At 44.7% G+C, this 19,069-nt stretch overlaps 1 protein-coding gene across 13 annotated transcripts in view; it reads left to right on the top strand.

Moving 5' to 3' along the window:
• HDAC4 (histone deacetylase 4) overlaps positions 1-19,069 on the top strand; it is a 243,219-nt gene that overhangs the window by 188,864 nt on the left and 35,286 nt on the right. For all 13 annotated transcript variants that reach the window (XM_035330833.1, XM_035330832.1, XM_035330836.1 and 10 more), the window contains 3 exons: positions 1,327-1,513; positions 8,201-8,334; positions 14,692-14,812. In XM_035330833.1, coding sequence (XP_035186724.1) covers positions 1,327-1,513; positions 8,201-8,334; positions 14,692-14,812 — 442 coding nt within the window. The remainder of the gene's footprint in view (positions 1-1,326; positions 1,514-8,200; positions 8,335-14,691; positions 14,813-19,069) is intronic.

The raw sequence follows: 19,069 nt of genomic DNA on the forward strand, positions 1-19,069 counted from the left end.
ATGTCTTAACATTTTTGAGCACTAAATACTAGCACAGGATTTAGTTTTATTCTGATGTCTTAAAACAAACTGATTGCCCCAGAGCAGGGCCAGATAAGGGAACAGGTGACAAAGTGGTTTTCTTGAAGGGGATTCCTTCTTCAGTACTGCAGATCCCAGAGATCACAGGTGTGCTCACTGTGGACAGTAAACACCAGAGGCACGTGGATTACAAGCAATAAATCCAGTAACAACACAGCATAGCATAATCTCCCTGAAAATGCCATTTGTGGTAGCTGTAATGAGAAGGTTGCGATTCGCTTAAGGCACCAGTGCTCTACTCATCCCTGCAGCCTGTAGCACTTGAGCGCCTGACTGTACCTGGAGCCTTGGGTAACCCCTGCGTGGGATCTGCAGCCAAGAACAGATTGCTGTAGCCATGCCAGGGTGTAGCTCTCTGAGCAAATCCACAGCCCTTGGCTAGGGAAGGCGGACTGGTGCCAGGCTTGCAGTTGCAGTGTCTGTGAATCAGGTGCAAATTGGTTGCTCTGTGCAGTCATTTGCATCTAGCTGCTCGCTGCCGTCGCCCCGGCACTGCGGGGCTGGCTCGCAGGCCCCACGTGAGCGTCCCTGGCTGCAGCTTAGAGTCTTCATTTCCAGTTCCTTATTGAGTGGCACGGTCTTCATAACAGCACTGCCTTGAGGGATCAGTGCCATTGCCAACCGTGCTTGTGCAAAGTTATTTCTGTGATTTATACAAGCACATGTAGGCCTCGTTTCCTTAGTAAGAATAAATAAGGAACCGCAATGTGACGTGCTGCTAGTGATGGACCACAGGGGTACCATGCCTCCAGGAGCACAGCAGCCCCACCTGAGCAGCCTTAAATATGCTGTATCGTTTGCAATTGCTTTGCCTCAAAGAGGAGAGGGAACCTCATGAGGCTGTAGTTTGAGCACGGTGAGCTGGAACAGCTGTCCCTTCTGGTCAGGAGCCTTTCCAGCTGATGGCGTAGCTCGGCTGAAAACTCCCCCTCATCCCAGGTCTGGTGCGTGGCTCTGCTCCATGCACCAGTGTGGTGTGGGGGGCGTGGGGGCAGGAAGACCGGGGGCAATGGGGCTGTTTCTGCTGATGACGCTGCCAGCATGCACCAGCTTCAGGGCTGTGGGGTGAACACGCTGCGCTGCCTCCTGCCTGAGCTCACTCGAACAACACTCGTTTGCTGCACACGTGTGGTTGCGCTCGGTTATCAGGGAAATGGGTCCAAGCTTGCAGACTTTAAAAACCCTTAAAAGCCCTTCCATGAGGGCACCATGCAGACATTCAGTAGCTGCCTCTTCTCCCCGCAGCAAGCCCTCCTGTTGGAGCAGCAGCGCATTCACCAGCTGAGAAACTACCAGGCATCGCTGGAGGCAGCTGGCATGCCCGTCTCCTTCGGAGGCCATCGGCCCCTGTCCCGCGCACAGTCCTCGCCTGCCTCAGCCACCTTCCCTATGTCCGTACAGGAGCCACCCACTAAGCCAAGGTTCACAACAGGTAATGTTTATGGGCCCTGGAATCTGAATCGGTGGGGCTGTGGTAACCATTCTGCTTTATATTGTGTTTTTCTGCCCCGTGTCCCTGCGAGGCCACGTCTGGGGTTTGAATCTCAGATGTGTTTGTGGACTCTGTAATATCCTGTTGTCTTTGAGAATGGCATCAGTCATCTTATGCCCTGTTGTGCTGCCTTTTCCTTCCCTAGGGGGACAGACACCCTGTAGTCCAGACAGAAAATAAACTGCAAAAATCAATAGAAACATAGCCTAGGACTTTAATTATGTATCTCCAGAAAGAAAGGACAAGTCATATGCTGTGACAAGGCTGATTTACATGCAAGGAGGAGAGAGGCAATGTTATTGAAAAAGGACAGCATGCCAAACACAGTATCTATCAGCTGTATTTTCTGCACCTTCTCCAGTCCCTGCGCAATCTCATGCCATAAGTTATCCAGTCTGGGCTCTGTGCCAGACTACCCCTTCTTCTGCAACACAATCTCTGCCCAGGAGTCTGTGCCTGTAGGTTAGGAAAAGTGAGGCGAGTTGATTATTTCAAGTTGTCAGTGTGCAGAAACAGGCTGAAGAGTGTTTTCTTACCTGGTCACTCTTTGTTTCAAAAGAAAATTATGAATGCAATTCTCCATTTGTCTAGTGAAAGCCAGAAATGCAAAAAAGGTATTAGTCTCCCCACAAAGTTTAAAGGTGAGGAGTAAATGTTTTACCTAAGTCAGTGAGGGCTTAAAACCAACCTTTTTCCACCAAAATCCTTTCTGCTTATTCAGTAGCTTTAGTAAAAGTTAATTGTGTGCAACTTTTCAAGTCCTATGTTAGGTGATTAGGTGGACTTATTTTGAAGTCCACCTTCTTCCCCAAATGTCAAGCTTTATTTTGTGAATGAACATTTTGCCATGTGACATGTGCCCTGAGGAATGGAGAAAAAAATGTTGCAATTAAGGGCAGCTCATGATTTTGTTTCTCTTTGGTTTGTTCATTTAATCTTATTTAACCCACTCTAAAAGCATCATTAAAACCATCATTGTGAATTAGATTTATTTTCAGGTACTGATGGTATAGTAATAGTGATGCATTAAGTCTGACTTTGTTCTTCAGCTGTTAGTTGCAGGTGGGGAGCATGTGCAATCAGCTCTGTAAAAGTCCAGGTAGTACCTAATTTTTGCAAATCAGCCCTTCAAGTCTCCATCTGCTGCTAATGTTTAAACATTGAATTTTAGCAAAACTACATTTGTAATGCAGCCAGTTACAGCATCAAGATTGTTCTAGCTTTTGGCTTTTGCCAAGGATACAAAGAAGGGTAGTCCTCTGGCTCACAGTCAAACCAGATGAAACTTGAGCATCTAATACACTTAGACCCAAACCTTGGTGCTTTGAAAACAAGTAAGGAAGCCTGGCCCTATTTAAGAGATTATTCTTTCCTTTTTCTTTTTTCCCTTCTCCTCCTCCGCTATTTAAGTTGTCTTGTCAATCATATGCAAGACTTTGAGCATACAGTAACATTTCCTACAGAGGATATATGTTTTACTCAGATATGTGTCTCTGAATTTCATTAAAAATTACATAAGAATGTAACAGTAGGAATGCAGATTGTGAGAACAGTGCTGCTTTGGAAACACACAGTTACAGTGTTATGATTCATTTTCCTTAGAGGAAGGGTTAAAAAAAATCATTTAAAAGGTGGAATACTGCATTGCATGATAGGAAAAATGCTTCATGTGCCTCACCTGTTACACATCCTTTTTGTGCTACTTATCCATGTCCAGACTCCCAGGACCTCATTTTTCCACTGCCTTCTATCTCATGCAGTTCTCTAGTTTTAAGGTTGGTGAAGGGAGGAGGGAAAACACAATGAACTACTGTTAAGGGAGAAAGTGGTTTTTGGCATTCACTGCCAGTAGTAAAGGTGGAGAGCATAAAAGGTGAGCTTCCTCTTGCCAGATTCATGGAAAATGGATGCATGACAATTTTGAAGGAGGGTAAAATTCTATTTCCACCATTTTTCTTTATGCTTAGCAAACTTAAAACCCCCTCCATGCTCAGGCCATGAAACCTCTGTTTCCTTCCTTTTTTTATTTCCCAAGGAGAAGTTTTTCAGACAAGCAGAGTTCCTGTGTTCCCCACATGCATTCTTACCCAGGCGAAGCACCAGTTTAATTAACCAGCACTATTTGCTTACAGTGGCAGGAAAAAAAGAGCCTACTACTCAGGGCATGCAGGCACAGAAAGGAAAGGCAGACATCTCAGATGTTGAGCATGTGTGCATGAGTTCGCTTGGTTCTGTTTTCTTGAAGTAGTCTACAGTGTGTCGGAGATTCTGTTTTTGGAGGTGGATACTAAAGCTTAATCACTAGGATTGAACTTTTCTTTGAAAGGCAGGAAATTAAAGCCTTGGGTATTTTTCAAAGCATGCGGTGCCAAAGTGCATTGGGTTTCTTTTTCACTAGGAGAATCCATCTGTTTGATAAGTGGCTGCTTTGGAGACTGATTCTAACACAGTTATGTGCTTTGGATTACAGAGAGATTAAGACTTGAATTGTTTTGATCATTTTCTGAGAAGGCAGGATAAAACAAACCTTGTTCAATGGCCCTAATGAAGCCAGCAATGATTACTCCAGACACAAATGTGGCTCCTAGGAGATCAGTTATTGTCCAGCAGACAAAGGAACAGTTCATCTCTTTCGTGTTCAGAATACCATATAGAAAGTACTATTGCTTTCTCTGGACAGAGTTAGGACCAGGCAGCTTGAAATTCTGTTTTTTATGTATAATTTATTTTCCTGTCTCTGTCAGTGACCAGTACCCGAGACTTCAAAGGTATAGGAAAAGAACAACATAATACACTTCTCAAACATGATGTGCATTACTGCACATGAAAGTGAAAACAGTGCCCTTCCTGACTTCTTCAAGCAGTCAGTTTTGTGTCCTGAAGCATGACATTTAATTTTCCCTCGTACTAGAATATAAAAGAAAGCTAGTCCTTGAACTTGCCCTCGCTAGCACAAGTAGCCTCCTTGACTTTAATGACTACTTCTGCGTGCACTGTTCTACACACTTGAATAAAAGACTTCTCAGGTTAGGCCATTAATTTGCATAGCTCCAATTATCCAGTCTCTGATCTCCTGTAAAAATGGTTCCACAAATTATTCTGATGTTCTGCATTAAAGTATTTTTCATTTCTGATGAAGGCATTTATTCTCTCCTGTGCAGAGCAATATAATTATCTGAACCTCAAATCATATGTTTGCTCTGCCAAGAAAGGCGAGTTGGTTATACTTTAGTGCTGACCTTTAAAAACGATTGTTCTCGTGTCTTAAAGAGTATTGCTTCCAGGATCACTTAATTTAACTTATAATGGCCAAAGTAGTTTAGTATTTTAAGCTCAAATTATCAAGTTTTCCTTTGTGCGCGTCTTCATCTGAGTGTCCCCAACCACAGTAAGCAACTTGGAACATTTCTCTTCTTTCCAATGGTTTAATGTTTCAGTACAGAAAAACTTCATTGAGACATTGCTGTTATCAATGAATTGTTGGGAGCGGGGAAACTTTATACCTCCACTGAATTACGTAAACCCCACTGTAGTGCCCATTAACTTAAGAAACAGGGACGAGTAGGCATCCTACCACCACATTTTCTGAAAACCTTTAACTATTTTGTCTACCTTACCTTGAGTAGGCTGTTAGGAAAGTCCATTTTAGATGTACACACACATTTTAAACACACCTGCGGCTTTCCCACATTTGTGGATGCAGATGAAAAAATGGGAGGTCACTGGCAAATCTGCTGCACTGCAGGAGTCACGGGAGCAACTGAAGAACGTAAGGTCAATGCAAAAAGCTAGATTTTCATTTGTATTTATCTCTGTTTGATCTGTGTTGGCTTCTGCCCTACCAGTATTACCAGGCACAAACCAGGGAATGAGACAGAGGCTTTTAATCTGGCTAGACATTGCTTTGCCTACATACCTACGGTTACATCGTGATGGTATTACAGTAGTTACTATTTAAAGCTCAGAGACTTGAGAAAAACACCTTTAAAAAGAAACACAGATTGCAGCACAGATTCTCATCCTGGCTCTTTAAATAGTGTTAGACCCCTTCCAGCTTTGCAGTGCAATCAGTATAATTCACTGTCAAGTTGTGCCCAGCTCCCAAGCAACGAAAAGATTTGTCAGAGCAACAGGATTAAGCATCGTCTGGGAATCCAGGAGGCAAGCAGAAAAGGCTGCTTAAAAAGTACTTGTAACTGCTTGGAAGGGCTTCATTTTTCCTGAAACTCACGAAGGTGCAATATGAACTAGCCTCAGATTACATGGCAGTATTTTAACTTGTTCCTTGTTCAAAGGGGTTAATTTTAAAATTTGTAGCCTGTGGGTAAATCCCCACATACCTGGCTTTGTAGCAAGGTACACTTAGAGCAATGCTAGCGAGAATGTCTCAGATGCAGGATTCTGGCTGGGCTCGTTGTTTTATCGTTTTGCCAAAATCTGAACAATGGTAAGTTACGGGTGTATTCATCCCGTGCTGCAGTACAGTCTGTCTCTGGCAAGGCAATGCACATGCCACTGTCTGTGCCCTGAGAGGGTGCCAGGGGTGCGCCCAGCAGGGTCAGCAGCTACCTGGTGACCAACTTGCTGCTTGTACTACTTCTTGCTTAAATTCAAGGCTATTTTTTGAGTGGGAATATGTATGTTTAATATGTACACGTGCACCGTTTTGCTTTAAATCTGTAACATATAATTGAAGACCCCATAGATACGTTTGGAAGCCAGAGAAGCCAGAACCACTTTTCATTGTTTAATATCAGCAGTTTAGCCAAACCTAGTGCAGTCCCATGAGGGTCTAGGAAGAGCCTACCTGGGAATCTTTGTGCTAACAAATACTTTGCCAAAGTGTTTGACGTCCCTCAAAGATGACTTAACCTCAGAGGAAACATGTGCAAGCAACTACAGACCTTGTGCCAGTTTGAATAAACCGGGGGGTTTTGGTGGGCTGACAGCCTTACCACTGGTCCACACCTTTATAGGTGGCATTTACAGCACTAGGCTTTGTCCAGCAGCTCCTGATGAAGTTTGGTGGTCGCTCCAACACAGGAGACCCCTACAGAGCTCTGCAGCACAATCTTATTTAGCTGAACTTTGGCTAACCCAAAGTCAGTCAATTAATAAGTGCCCCGTTCCCTTCCTAGAACTGAAAACGTTAGTTTTTTTTTCTTTGCACTCACCTACAGCAAAGCGAGGAACTGCCAGGCACCTTCCCTAAGGGGGAATAGCTGAGAGTGTCGGTGCCAGAGTTTGCTTCAGAGGGGAAGGCCAAATTTTTCAGCGGCAGAACATGCCTACACGCAGTCAAAAGGTGTGATTCCAGCACCAGTCAGACTAGCTAGCGTGGGTACAGGCAGCAGCACGGGGCTCAGCTCCAGGCTACGTGTCCATGTGTGTTCTCAGAGGCTTATTTTACAGGGCTCTTTGAACTGCATGCAGTTGCAAATTGTGCTGTTTATCAGTACTTGAACTGCTTACGTGAAAGCCAGCTCAGGTAAGCCCCACAAGCCGCTTTCGCACTGCCAGGCGCAGCGTAGGTACGCTCTGGTGGGATTTAGGAGGAGCAGTATGGGCTGGAGTGCAGACCCTTCAGCACTGGGTCTGGGAGAAACTCCTGCCTTCGCTGCTAATTCAGAGGCTTTGGATTCTCTCTGAGACCTTTCATTTGCCTGTGCTTTTGGACAGGCACTCCCTGCAAGAAACACACCCCTCAAAGCCCCCTTTTCTTCTGTTCTCTGGAGCTGCTGGCTGAAGGGAAGGACAGATTTAAACCTTTGACTGTGTCTCTTCTACTTAAGTGCAGAAAAGGTCTTTTGTCACCAGGAGCGCATGGCTGCGGAGGAGCGGCTGGTTCTGTTCAGTGGAACGCTGGCTGTGAAATCGTAGCCCCCGTTCCAGAAACGTACCCGGGCAGCTCCGGAGCATGAGGCAGTCTCCTACGCTGTTGTCATGCCATAAATACTTGGTAATGCAAGGGGATTTAGCTGCTTGACTCCCACGTTACAATGAAACAACACGGCTAAATACCTACATATCGCACTGAATAATTATGCCCAAGTGTGTGCTAATAGACTTAATTAGTATGTTGTCAAATAATGTTGATGCAAAGACTTCGGCACAAACTCTTTTACGAAACACAGCGCCTGCTAACGACGTACTCCTTCTGGTTTTTAATCCTAAGCCCTAGAGTCATTTTAGCAGTAATTATGAAGGTACCCAGTGGACACGTTGTAAGTCAGCCCCCCTCTAGATCATGTTCCTGTGCTGGCATGCCTGTACTCGTACCGATGTTGTCATCTGCCACCTCCTCCTGTCATTCTCACAGCTTCGGCCTGCAGTGGTGGTGGCGACTGATTCATTTCTTGTCTGTATCTGTTGAGGATTTCTAATGGAAGGGATCGCTGCAGGTCTGGTTCTGTTTCAAAGCAGCTGCCCACCTCATTTCCTGGCATCTCGGATTGTCATTTCTTAGAGCTCTGTGGTTCCTGGTGAAACACACGCTGCCTTTGTCTATAAGGGTTCTCTTGAATGCAAAGTGCGGTAGACCAAATATATATATATATATATATTTTTTCCATACATCTGGCAAAGTAGTTCCTTTCACTGAGAGCAATTTTGTAACCTCTGCTGCAGGCCTTGTCTACGACACCTTGATGCTGAAACATCAGTGTACCTGTGGAAACACAAACAGCCACCCCGAGCACGCGGGGAGGATCCAGAGCATCTGGTCCCGGCTGCAGGAGACGGGTCTCCGTGGCAAGTGTGAGGTAATCCCAGCGCTGGGGGGCGGCTGGGGGGTCTGTGAGAAGCAGCCCTTGGGTTTGCCTGCCTGATCCGGCTGCTGGATGGCAGGCAGCTTCAGGGGCTGCTTTTTGGGATGGAAGGTAGCGTGCACGCCCAACCTGCAGCACAGACTGGCGGGTGATTGCTACCTGGATGTGCAAACTTTATGCTGCATTCCGGCCTCAGATTTTTATAGCTCCAGCTGTTGGCAGTGTTTTACCATATGTGGTTTAAATTTAATCCATTCCTAGATGACTGTTTATGCTTGTGCGTTTGCATGTCAGGAGTGCGTTTCTAGTGATCCGATTTCATTGCATTGCGATGACTGTTACAAATTTCGTGAAACACTGGAGAACGTTCTTGCCTGATGTGAACTGTACTGTTTGCAGCGAAGCTGCTTATGTAATTTTCGGCCCTGTTCCCTGTAAAATGGAAGTCCCTATCAAGTGCTGAGCTTTGAAGCGGCCAAAAATAGGAGCACAATCTGAAGTAACCACGTCATTTGATATCGCTCCAATCATAACAACAGGAGCTGTGGAGCAAGAAGTTTGTATTTCAGTGGTTTAATAACTTTTTTTAATACTCCTTGATAATTAATGATCAACCTACAGTGAAAATACTGTAGAAGGAATGAGGGTAGGAGGATGTAACTAAACACTGTTCCATCACAGGTGCTGAACTTAATTTTATTGGACAAGCGTGTTTTAAGCGCAAAGCAAACTATGAGAAAAGTTATTAAAATAAAAGAGTAATGATTAATATTTATTATTATTCATAACTAATAGTAAAGATAAATTAAAAACAATGTTTGCACATCCGTTCTTTGAGCATCTGAGGGGACTGCATCACACTGTAAATTTGAGTTATGTCAGCATCTGGCTAGAAATACTTTCTGAGCAATCAGAAAATACATCCACGTGGTGGCAGCATTGCCATTAGATAACATTCCCCTGTTGTACCCTTATTTATCCCTGAGGAGAGCAAGGAAGAAATTCAAACCTCATTCTGTCTGTGGAGATCCACTGAATTGAATTTTGGGATTATGCTGTCTGACAAAAGAACAAGCACCCCACTGCTGTTTAGATCCTCTGTTTAGAAGTAGTAGTTAAATTGTGCAGTGCTAATTGTCTTGTCTCCTAGATTTGTGCTATAGTTGTTCTATAAGGTATGAAGTTCTTCATTGTAGGATCCCAAGCAACTGCTGTTTTCCTTTCATTGTTATTCTAGGTAGGAGTTGGTTTAGATCTTCACCTCCTTCCCACCTATGTTTCCCTAATGGTGAAATTCAGCCTCATCTTAACTCTTCTTTTCTCTGAAAGCAATGTAATGTTAGCTTCCTACCTCGATTCCCATCTTTTTTCTTCTGAGGACTTTCTTAAAGGTCTGACCTGCCTTTTCAGGATAACCAGCCATGCTAAATGCACTTGCTGCTCCCTCTGGCTAGCTTCCCACCATCTCCTACTCCTGCCCAGACCTGCATGAAAGTTTTTCTTTATCTTGCCCACAGGCTTTGTGGGCACAACCTTTCCCTCTTTCTCTGTCTCCTTCTGCCTCCTCACTTCAATACTCCGTCTGATAGGGTTTCTCCTGGAACTGCAGACAGTTGTTCACCTTCTGTTATCCTTGACCGATGTAATTTGTTTCCATGGTGCAAAGCCATTAGGTCACCCCCCTGTCCTTCACAGTCTTTCTGAAGCTCCTCAGTTGGAACCTGGCTACCAGTAAGCAGAGTATAGGGCAATATAAAACACAGTTTTCCGTCAGCAAAGGTAACCTTCGCATCACGTGCACTTGGCATGGCAAAAGGATAGCTTTTTTAATGGGAATGATCTCTGCTGCTAGGTCAGAGCGCGTGCGGGAGCTGTTGGCATTGCCTGGGATGATGGGCTTGTCTTCTTGCCACAGGACAGGAGATTTAGATCTAACATGCAGAAAGCTTCATTCTGTGGAACACACTCAATGATACAATTGATTTAGAAGGTATTTTGGAGCCTGGCCTAATAATTGGTGTTATTTTTTCAAATCCCTGTTGCCTGTGCAGAAAGCTCAGCTGAAGGACAGAAAGGGCTGCTATGCCCTGCACACCCTCTCTGTCCTCACCAGCAGTGGTATGCGGGATGGGATGGGCAAAACTTTAAAGGAGCTGTTTATATCAGCATGGTAACACTTAATAGCAGTGCAGCCTGTTAAGTTTCTACAACTTTTTAAGGATCGTTAAGTGCTCAATCCGCATAGCAGTACTTTCAGGCATCCTGAAAGAGGTGAATATTTTTGGAATTATTATTAGGTAACAGTAACACATGGATTATGGCACTCAACATTTTTCCAGGCGGTACATTTTTTCTTTTTTTTTGCTGAGCTCCTGTTTTATTCTACATTATTTTTTAGCTGGTATAGCTGACTGACACGTCTGTGCACACGCATTTCATTTTCACTGTTGCAGGTATGTTGTCCTGTGCCTCAGACATTATGAGCCGGTTAAGTAAGCCCAAGGGCCTGATGTGAAAATTGTTTGTGATTATGCAGTTAATCCACTTAGAACAACTCCTGTTTGTAAAAGGACAGTTTGAACTTTGACATTTCCTTATCCTCATGTTTCCTCTTGCTTCCTTAACAGTCCTTTGCTGTGGTCTGGGTGTGGGTATAGTCTGATTCTATTGGCTGCAAATATTTGCTCCGAGGATAAAAACACAGCACCCTGCATAGCAAATAATCCTATACATGCTGTATGGGATCAGGCAACTCCGCTGGGATCCCCATTCCTCTTCCAGAAAGAGTTCAGCAGCTCTTGTTCCCCACACAACTGCGTGCTGGAAATAAATTCCAACTCTGTTTTCTCATGCAAGCTCAAACGATTCTCTGTCTCCTGGAAATTCTCTTCTGGTGTTTCTGTTGCACACATGCCCCAAGCCAGAAAAGGGCTTGCAGATAAATATTTTATCATGCATGCAAAAAAATACTTGCTTTGAAATTTCAGAAATGTGAAAACCCATTTTCACCAGGCAACCCAGAGGCTTCTATAACCTGCCAAGTGCCGAGTTCCTACCATTTCTCTTGGAGGTGATAGAAGTGATCCAGAAGGGGCACGAATATTTTTAGAACAGAAAAAGCACATTGCTTCCCGTCCACCACCCTCCTCCCCCCATCTTTCAGCACTGAAACAGATATGTATTTGCTGAAGTTGTCCAAAAGCTGTTTTACATCCAGCTGAGGGGAAAATGTGCACCAGATTTGCAGTGTGATAGGTAAGAGTCTGACAGGGTTGCACAAGTTTAAAGATGACCCTTTGGAGTGAAAGCAGTTGTCCAAACTTAACGACAGCTGCGGTTTAAAGTATTGCTTGTTTAATTAAGTTAGCTTTATAAAATACGGCAATTACTCTGGTGTATGTTCAGAATTTAAAAGCAACAATTATACTAATTGAGGCAATCGTAATAAAAGAGTCTGTCCCCCAAACAAAAACCCGCAATCACTGTGTAGAATAATCCTCCCAGCCTTCATCAAAAGCACGAGGGAATCAATAGGTTTTGCTGTGTGTTTTGGACATAATCAGATCCATGGACTGCTCAACCAGGATGGGAAGAATGAGTTCCTGAATCAGGGTCGGTCTCCAGGCCTGTCCCGGCAGCAATCCTGCGTTGTTTAAAGTACGAGGGCTGCTAGTGCAAGCCCTCAGGTTAATTGCAGCTGCGGAGGACAGACATGGAAAACAGACCCTGGGCTGGGCCATCTGCTCGAGCTGGGACGTGCACAGCCTTCCTTACACAGCCTTGTGCTGGCGTCCGGCTTGAGGGCAGGATTGGTCCCTGCTCTGACACTGCAGAACCGCTGGGCATCAGCGCGGTGAAGCCTCCAGAGCGGCCCTGCACTGAAGGTTTGCCATCACAGAGCACCCAGGCTGTGCCCAGGGAGGTGGTGCTGGCAGTGCCTGGGATATTGGTCTCTGGAAATAAGCTTTGTAGCCATTTTCTTGGCTTTTTTGTGGCACAGAGAGGGGGTCGTGGCTGGAACAAGGTCTGCCTTGGATATCCTATCTTTCTGGATATCCTTACATTAGAACCAAGGACAAAACTGGCACAGGGGTGAAAGGGAAGATATAAAAGCCTGTACGGGGTAACTGACACTGACTTACCATGAGCAAAAAAGGAAGACAGGATAAAAGTTCAAGGGGGATTTGCCAGATATTTCCATCCCTTCTGGGTCATTTGTGTGATTATTGCCTCTTTAATGGGATGGTGTATTTTTGCCTCATCATTAACCTCAGGAAATGCTAGGTGGTGAAGCAGAGCACAGAGAAAATGAAAGAGGAACTGGAGAGCAGAAATGCCAAAATTACGAGAGCCAGAGTGCACGAGCACTCCTGCAGTGCTTTGATTTCTGCTGCCTTATGGCTCAAATGATTTTACAAAGTGATTTCCTGTGCACTTTGAAACGCGGGACGGAGGCTTACGCCGAAGCTTTGGGACACGGTTCCCTCAAGTTGGCTTTTCAGACCGTGCTTCATACATGGAGGTGCTGGTGGCAGGGGCTGTGCGCTGCCGTGGGGGTCCCCGCCCCCCCCCTGGGGTGCTGTTGCTGCAGCAGGCGCTGCCTTGCTGCAAGTGCCGGTGCCTTCGAAGCGGAGACGCCTGTCCTCCAGCACCTCTCGTGTCCAGCGCAGCCCTGCAAAGCAAGCATTGCACGGCACTGCTTCCCCAACGGCAGCAGCCCTGCACAGCGTCCCGGGAGTGAGGGGCACTCTGTGACCTTAGCTTTAGAACAAGTTTTCCATTTGAAAATCTCTTCTTCTTAGGAATGTGGGTGGTGGTGTTTTTTTTTTTTCTTTTTCCTTAAGCTATCCACTTTTTGGATCTCATTGGAAACTGCTGCCACGGGAATGTGGAAGTCATAAAAAAGCAATTGGCATGCTTTTGATTGAGCCACGGTGAGGGCTGCGCAGTGCCTGCTATGTGACAAGGAATGTGCCAGCCCTTCACCATCTAGCATAGTGACACTCGTCACTGGGGCTTGTGTGATCTCCACAAGGGGCTCTCAGAGCTTCCAACGTGCTTATTGTCAGCTACTTATGTTATACTATAATTGAGAGCAATAATTTTGTCATTTCTTCTGTAGGAAATAAACCCCCACTCCAAGTGACAACTCCTTTTAAAATGGTTTAGACCAAATCACAACAACAAAAAAATGGCTAAGTAATTCTAAGCCCTGTAAAATACAAGTTTTTGGTGGTGGGGTGGGAGTGCACACAAGTTTTGGATGCAAAGCAGTCCTCATTTTTGAGTAACTCCTTCCCTGCTCTCAGATGGCCACCTCTTGACTTAGCCCAAACCTCAGCACTCGTCAGCTCACCGCGTATTTCCCCTGCCAGCATTCTGGGGGCACTCACAAGCTCCCAGTTAAGAAGGTGAGGTGCATTTTCCACTCTCAGGAGTCGGTTGCCTTCTCTGGTATACCTGATATTCCCCAGGCACCATCTGCTTGCCTTGCTGCTATGTGAGAGACCACCTCGTCACTGCACGGGATCTAGCGTCTCCAAACAGCACTTTGTGCTTACAAGCACATTTTGCATGACAAGTGGGTGATGGCAACAAAAGATATGCCCCAAAACTATGCTGGAACCCTATGGAAAGAGGGGAAAAGAGCCCCACTCTGTAAATTTTAAAGTGAAGTTGGGTCCTGCTGACATAAGTAAAAGATTTTCCATGATCTACAATGAAGACTCCAGTGTGCACCTTCTCTTCTTGGGTTCAGCCACCAATAAAAGCAGGGATGAGCATATATGCTATGGTATTCCAGCTCAAGATGCATCACAGTATAAGAAAACAATTCATAATAAATTCACTCTTGTAAGATTTCCAAGATCGGTTTCAGAACAGAAAGTTTGTAGTTTACCCTTAATTGATTGAAGGTTGTGTTTGGAAACTGGTGTTTTGGGGAGATTTTTTGAGGTTATCTTAATAATTGCAGTGGAGATGTGGGGGCATATTGGGAGGGCCATGTTTTCATCAGTAAATCACTTCCTAATGGTTTATAACTGAAATACTGAATAATCAGTAGTCGAGCAATCCTTCTGTAGTTTATCAAACACTCTATGGTAAATATTTTTAAAACAAACAACAAAAAAATCCAAATATGACTTTTTATGTCACGGTAGTATTTTGAATAAGGGATTAAACCAAAATAGCCTTTACAAAAGATTTTTTTCATGTGAGAGCCAGGTTTAGATTTATTACTTGCTGTCTTTATGGCTTGCTAAGTTAAAGAAAAAATAAAAAGAAAAAAGTTCAGTAATGAGTTGAGCATTTAAGCAGGCATTTCATCACCCCTTTTCTTTCCTCTTTCAGTGTATTCGTGGAAGAAAAGCAACTCTAGAAGAGCTGCAGACAGTTCACTCGGAAGCCCATACGCTGCTGTACGGCACAAACCCTCTGAACAGACAGAAACTGGACAGCAAGAAACTTCTAGGTATCATTGGCTGTGGGGAGGGCTCCCCTTCCTGACCTCCAGCTACTGTCCACAGCCCCGACTGGCTATCGTTTAGGGTTGGTGGTGTGAAAGGTGGGCATGTGGGGGTCCCACCAGCCTCAGCTATAGGCATTTCCCAAGACAATTCTTCCCTCTGCAACTTTCAGCGTTGACTTGGGTAGTGCAGGATATATTTCCCATTCCACAGGTGATCTCTGAACCTTAGATAGCTACAACTTCCTTGCACTGACGTCTTCAAAACCTAAAATAACGTTCTCTGAGGAGGAAAGATAATTTAGAGTCTATTGTGTCCTTGGACACTCTGCTCTGCATGTTAGAAAGTTCTTCTTTGCTTGGCGGGAGCTGGAACACCCTGCTAAGGTCCTAGATCTGCAGCACCAACCAGCTGCATAAACAACAACAAATAGCTGTCAGATTTGTATGGATAATCCACAAGAAAGATGCAGGGGCCTCTTAGATAGTCCTACATTTTGTTTAATTTTGAACAAGATTGTTTATCCCTTTCACTGGGGACTGGATCTTCCCTAAAACAAGGCTGCATCTGCTGTAGAATATCGACTTTTCCCCTGCAGAGTATCTAGGGGATGGTTGTTCAGATAACCAACTCCACCCATAGAAACCAAATCACATTGATTTTAGCACCTTCCTGTCAGGGAGATGATTTCTCTCTTTATTTTTTCCTTTTTGCAGCAGTAGGTGATAGGCTAGAGGGGCAGCTGGGGAAGTTCTCTTGTGGGCTTCAGCAAAAAGAGAGTTCTAGAAGTTGAGAAAAACTATTTTGCGGATTAGCTTTGCTTTGAATGATATAAAAAGAAGATTAACTTCATGGTCTGCATATTGCAATGGCTGTGGCAAAAGAGCTGGAAAGATTTTTGCAACATATTAAGTATGTACATGAGAACTCCGAAGAGGAAAGCTATTAGCCAGTTGTTCAAACATATAATTAGCACTATATTTTTAGCTAAGTTACCACCTCTTTAAAACCCAGAGAAATGAAAAGTAGACATCTCTGGCTGAATGATAGTGCAATTAGTATGTACAGTTTAAAAAATTTATGATGTCATATCCTTGGTAGTGTAAAACTCTCGCCTTGAGTTAAGTCGTATCCACCAGTCCAAAGAAGCAGGGTGTAAATCTTCCCCAGTAAATCTGGGAAGGCTCCTCATTTGCAGTTGCACCACCTTCACACTGACTGATTTCACTGCAAGTTCTCGAGGTGTGGCGCTGAAGATGAGGATCTGTCCCCTGACCATCGACTCTGGATCGCATTCCCTCTGGTGGGATGTGGGCAGGCCTCCAGCACCTGAGCTGGTGGCTTCACCAGCCAGGATCAGATGGGGTTTGTACCTTGCCTCTGACAGTGGTCATCACCTGTATGAAGCCAGGGTTCTCTGGGCCATCCTAACCCCACACCTTTAGGGGCAGTTGATAATCAGGCATTTGAAACTCCTTGCCAGATACGCTGGTAGGGTGGGCTGTGCTAACACTGAGTGTTTCCCGCTCGTTCCAGCGTCAGATCCTCTTGAAATATTTTGCTGTTGGCACAGTCTGCATCAATAGTTCCACAGGTGTATTTGGGCAAGAAAACAGATGGCTTGTTTACCACCGGATTTTGAGATTCCCAGGTTTTGCTGAAACAAACCTGTTCAGAGATACTGGGGGAAAAGAAACTCTTGCTCTACTTTTGACGACTGTAGGTTTTCTGTGACCGCACGTGTCTTTAAATCATTCATTTTAAAATGAATTATGCCTCTAGTGAAAAAAAGAAATCATTGCAATACCTGAGGGTATTCCTGGTTATTACAGTACAAAGCGTTGCATGTTTAGGTGTAATTTGCAAAAGAGATCACGTTGTCAAGGGGCAGTATTCCTGATCAATCAGATCTAAGACTAACCTATCTGTGGGTGTTAGGGAGCTTGGCTGGGGTTACTGCTGGGTCTTGGGCCATGACCCAAAACTCTGCCCAGCAGCTTTTTTATTTTTATTTTTTTTCCTCCACTATTTAAGGCTGCAGGTGTAGGCAGGAAGTCAAGCCCCCGGTGTCAGCAGTAGGAAGGGATTTCTGGTAGCGTTTAGCTGAGTTAGAGCTTGTTTCCTAAACCCACGTGGCACTTTTTAGCCTTGAGCTGCTAGGAGTCGGACTCCCAACCAGCTTCTATGAGCATCTTTGTCCAGCTGGTCTGGCTCTTCCTGCAGGTGCCCCCATCCCACAGGGCCACTGCTGTGGAGCTCTACCTGGACACAGCTGGCACTGACACTCGTGCCAAGCTCAGGGCAAGAGCAAACATCTTTGCCTCTCAGTGTGGCTGCCAGTTATCCAGCCAGGCAGGAGAACACGAGGTGACAACGCCCAGCATCCAGAGGGACAGTGCAGAGAGCTGAGATGACAAGAGGAGCAAGCTTGGAGGGACATTTGTGTAGCATCCAGGTAGAAGCTCTCCTCTGGGAACAGGGCAGGAAAGGCAATGCTGTCCCCCCAAAAAACACAGTTTCTTAGCTTGATGGCTTCCATAGTGCTGGATTTGAATGAGGATAACAGCCTCTGATGTGTTGGGAAAGCCTCCCTGAAAAGCCTAAGCGTGCATATTTGTTTGTGCATAGAGGTGAACAAGCCTGTAAGCAGCCCCTTCTTCAGCTATCCTCTCTTGTTGAAAGTTTAAAAGGCTTTTATATTTACAAAACAGCTTTGTGGGGTTCTTTTAAATATATTTGTGGGCTAAATGTATGGCAAGTTTGAAGTCTGAGACCAAAGCTTTGCGTGAGGCTTACATATGCAAATGTGAGTTGGTTAGACCTGAGTGTCTTGACATGTGTACAACTGCAATAGGATAACTGGCTCCGTGTAAACTCTTTGCCTTTGATATGTCTGTGAGCAAGAAAAAGCATGAGAAATCTCAGCCTAAAAGGAAGAACTTGTAAAGCTGAAAGATGAAAACGAGGATATTTTTTTTCAGCTTCTGCAAATGATGACAGGGATGTTGCTTCATCTGACAGTTCTTTAAGAGAATGTGGGAAGGGGTAAATAGCTCAGATTTTTCAGAACTGTAAGCAGATCTCAATGCATTTGGATACCATGGCTCTGCTGATTACTTTTACTTCTGCAGTTGTCCCATAGTCTGTTACTTCTGAGCCTTACTCCTTTCTCAACGAGTGCCCTCCTTCACCAGCATGGGAGAGCCGCCTTGCTGCGGCGGACGTCCACTGCTGGCGCTGAAGTTACCTTCCCCAGAGGAGTTTGAGCATTGCAGAGATCCGCTTTGCTGTGTTTTACCGGGAGAGCTCAAAGGTGGTGGCTTTCAAGGCAGGTTGCATAACTTTACCCCATGAAATGTTGCTAAGGCCCTTGAAAGTCTGACGACGAGGAATATGAATCTCTCTCTCATTTGACAGTGAGAAGCTTTGGAACCAGCTGAACAAGTTTAAATGCAGGCAAATGAGGCTGCTTTTAATTTGTGGATAGCAATCATAAATTGTTGTCAAGAAGATAAATATTGAAATAATAGGTGGATTAGCAGTGAAAGATGTGACAGGAGGTCTAAGGCAGGATGATCTAAGAGTTTTCATGTGGATCTAATCACAGAGCGAATCTCACTGTGCGCTCAGATTAATAATACAGATGCATTAACTCCGCTTTCAGTCAAAGGGGTAACGTCTGTCTGCTATGCATTTGACACCAGCGTGGTCCTCGGTAACGTGTGTCATGTCATGGCTAATGCACACTCTGCAGAGATGGTCGTTAGCACTGGAGGGAATTTGTTCTTTCAACATAGACATGACCAGAGTGGGAACCTGGTCACAGAACCTATGCATGTATTTCCTTCTCCTCATTTGCCTGTTGGGCATAGACACATGTATAGGTCATGCACATAGGGGAGTAGTGGTGCATATGAGAGAACACATTCTTTTGTAAACTGTATGGTTTATAAACCTGCAGAATTTTGAATGGGTAATAATATTGCTGATGTGCAAGCTGAGGAAGTGATGTTACAGTCCTTACAGTAGCAAAACTGGTCGTACAGATGTTTTCCTTCATTTTTCCCAAATTCTTAATGTTGGTTTTGCTCTTTCAGTCAAAACACGTTCTGTTTGCTTGCCACCGGTTTATTTTTTGTCTTCGTCTTTTATGAAGCTAATGTGCTCCAAAGTCTTCTAGCGTCTGTGCAGATGACTGATAATTAGGGTGTTTTTATGATTTCCCATCCGCTTTCAGTTGAAAGCAGTTAAAATGTTCATCT

Source organism: Oxyura jamaicensis, chromosome 7 (genome assembly GCF_011077185.1).
Source record: "Oxyura jamaicensis isolate SHBP4307 breed ruddy duck chromosome 7, BPBGC_Ojam_1.0, whole genome shotgun sequence".
NCBI classification, from domain to species: Eukaryota; Metazoa; Chordata; class Aves; order Anseriformes; family Anatidae; genus Oxyura; species Oxyura jamaicensis.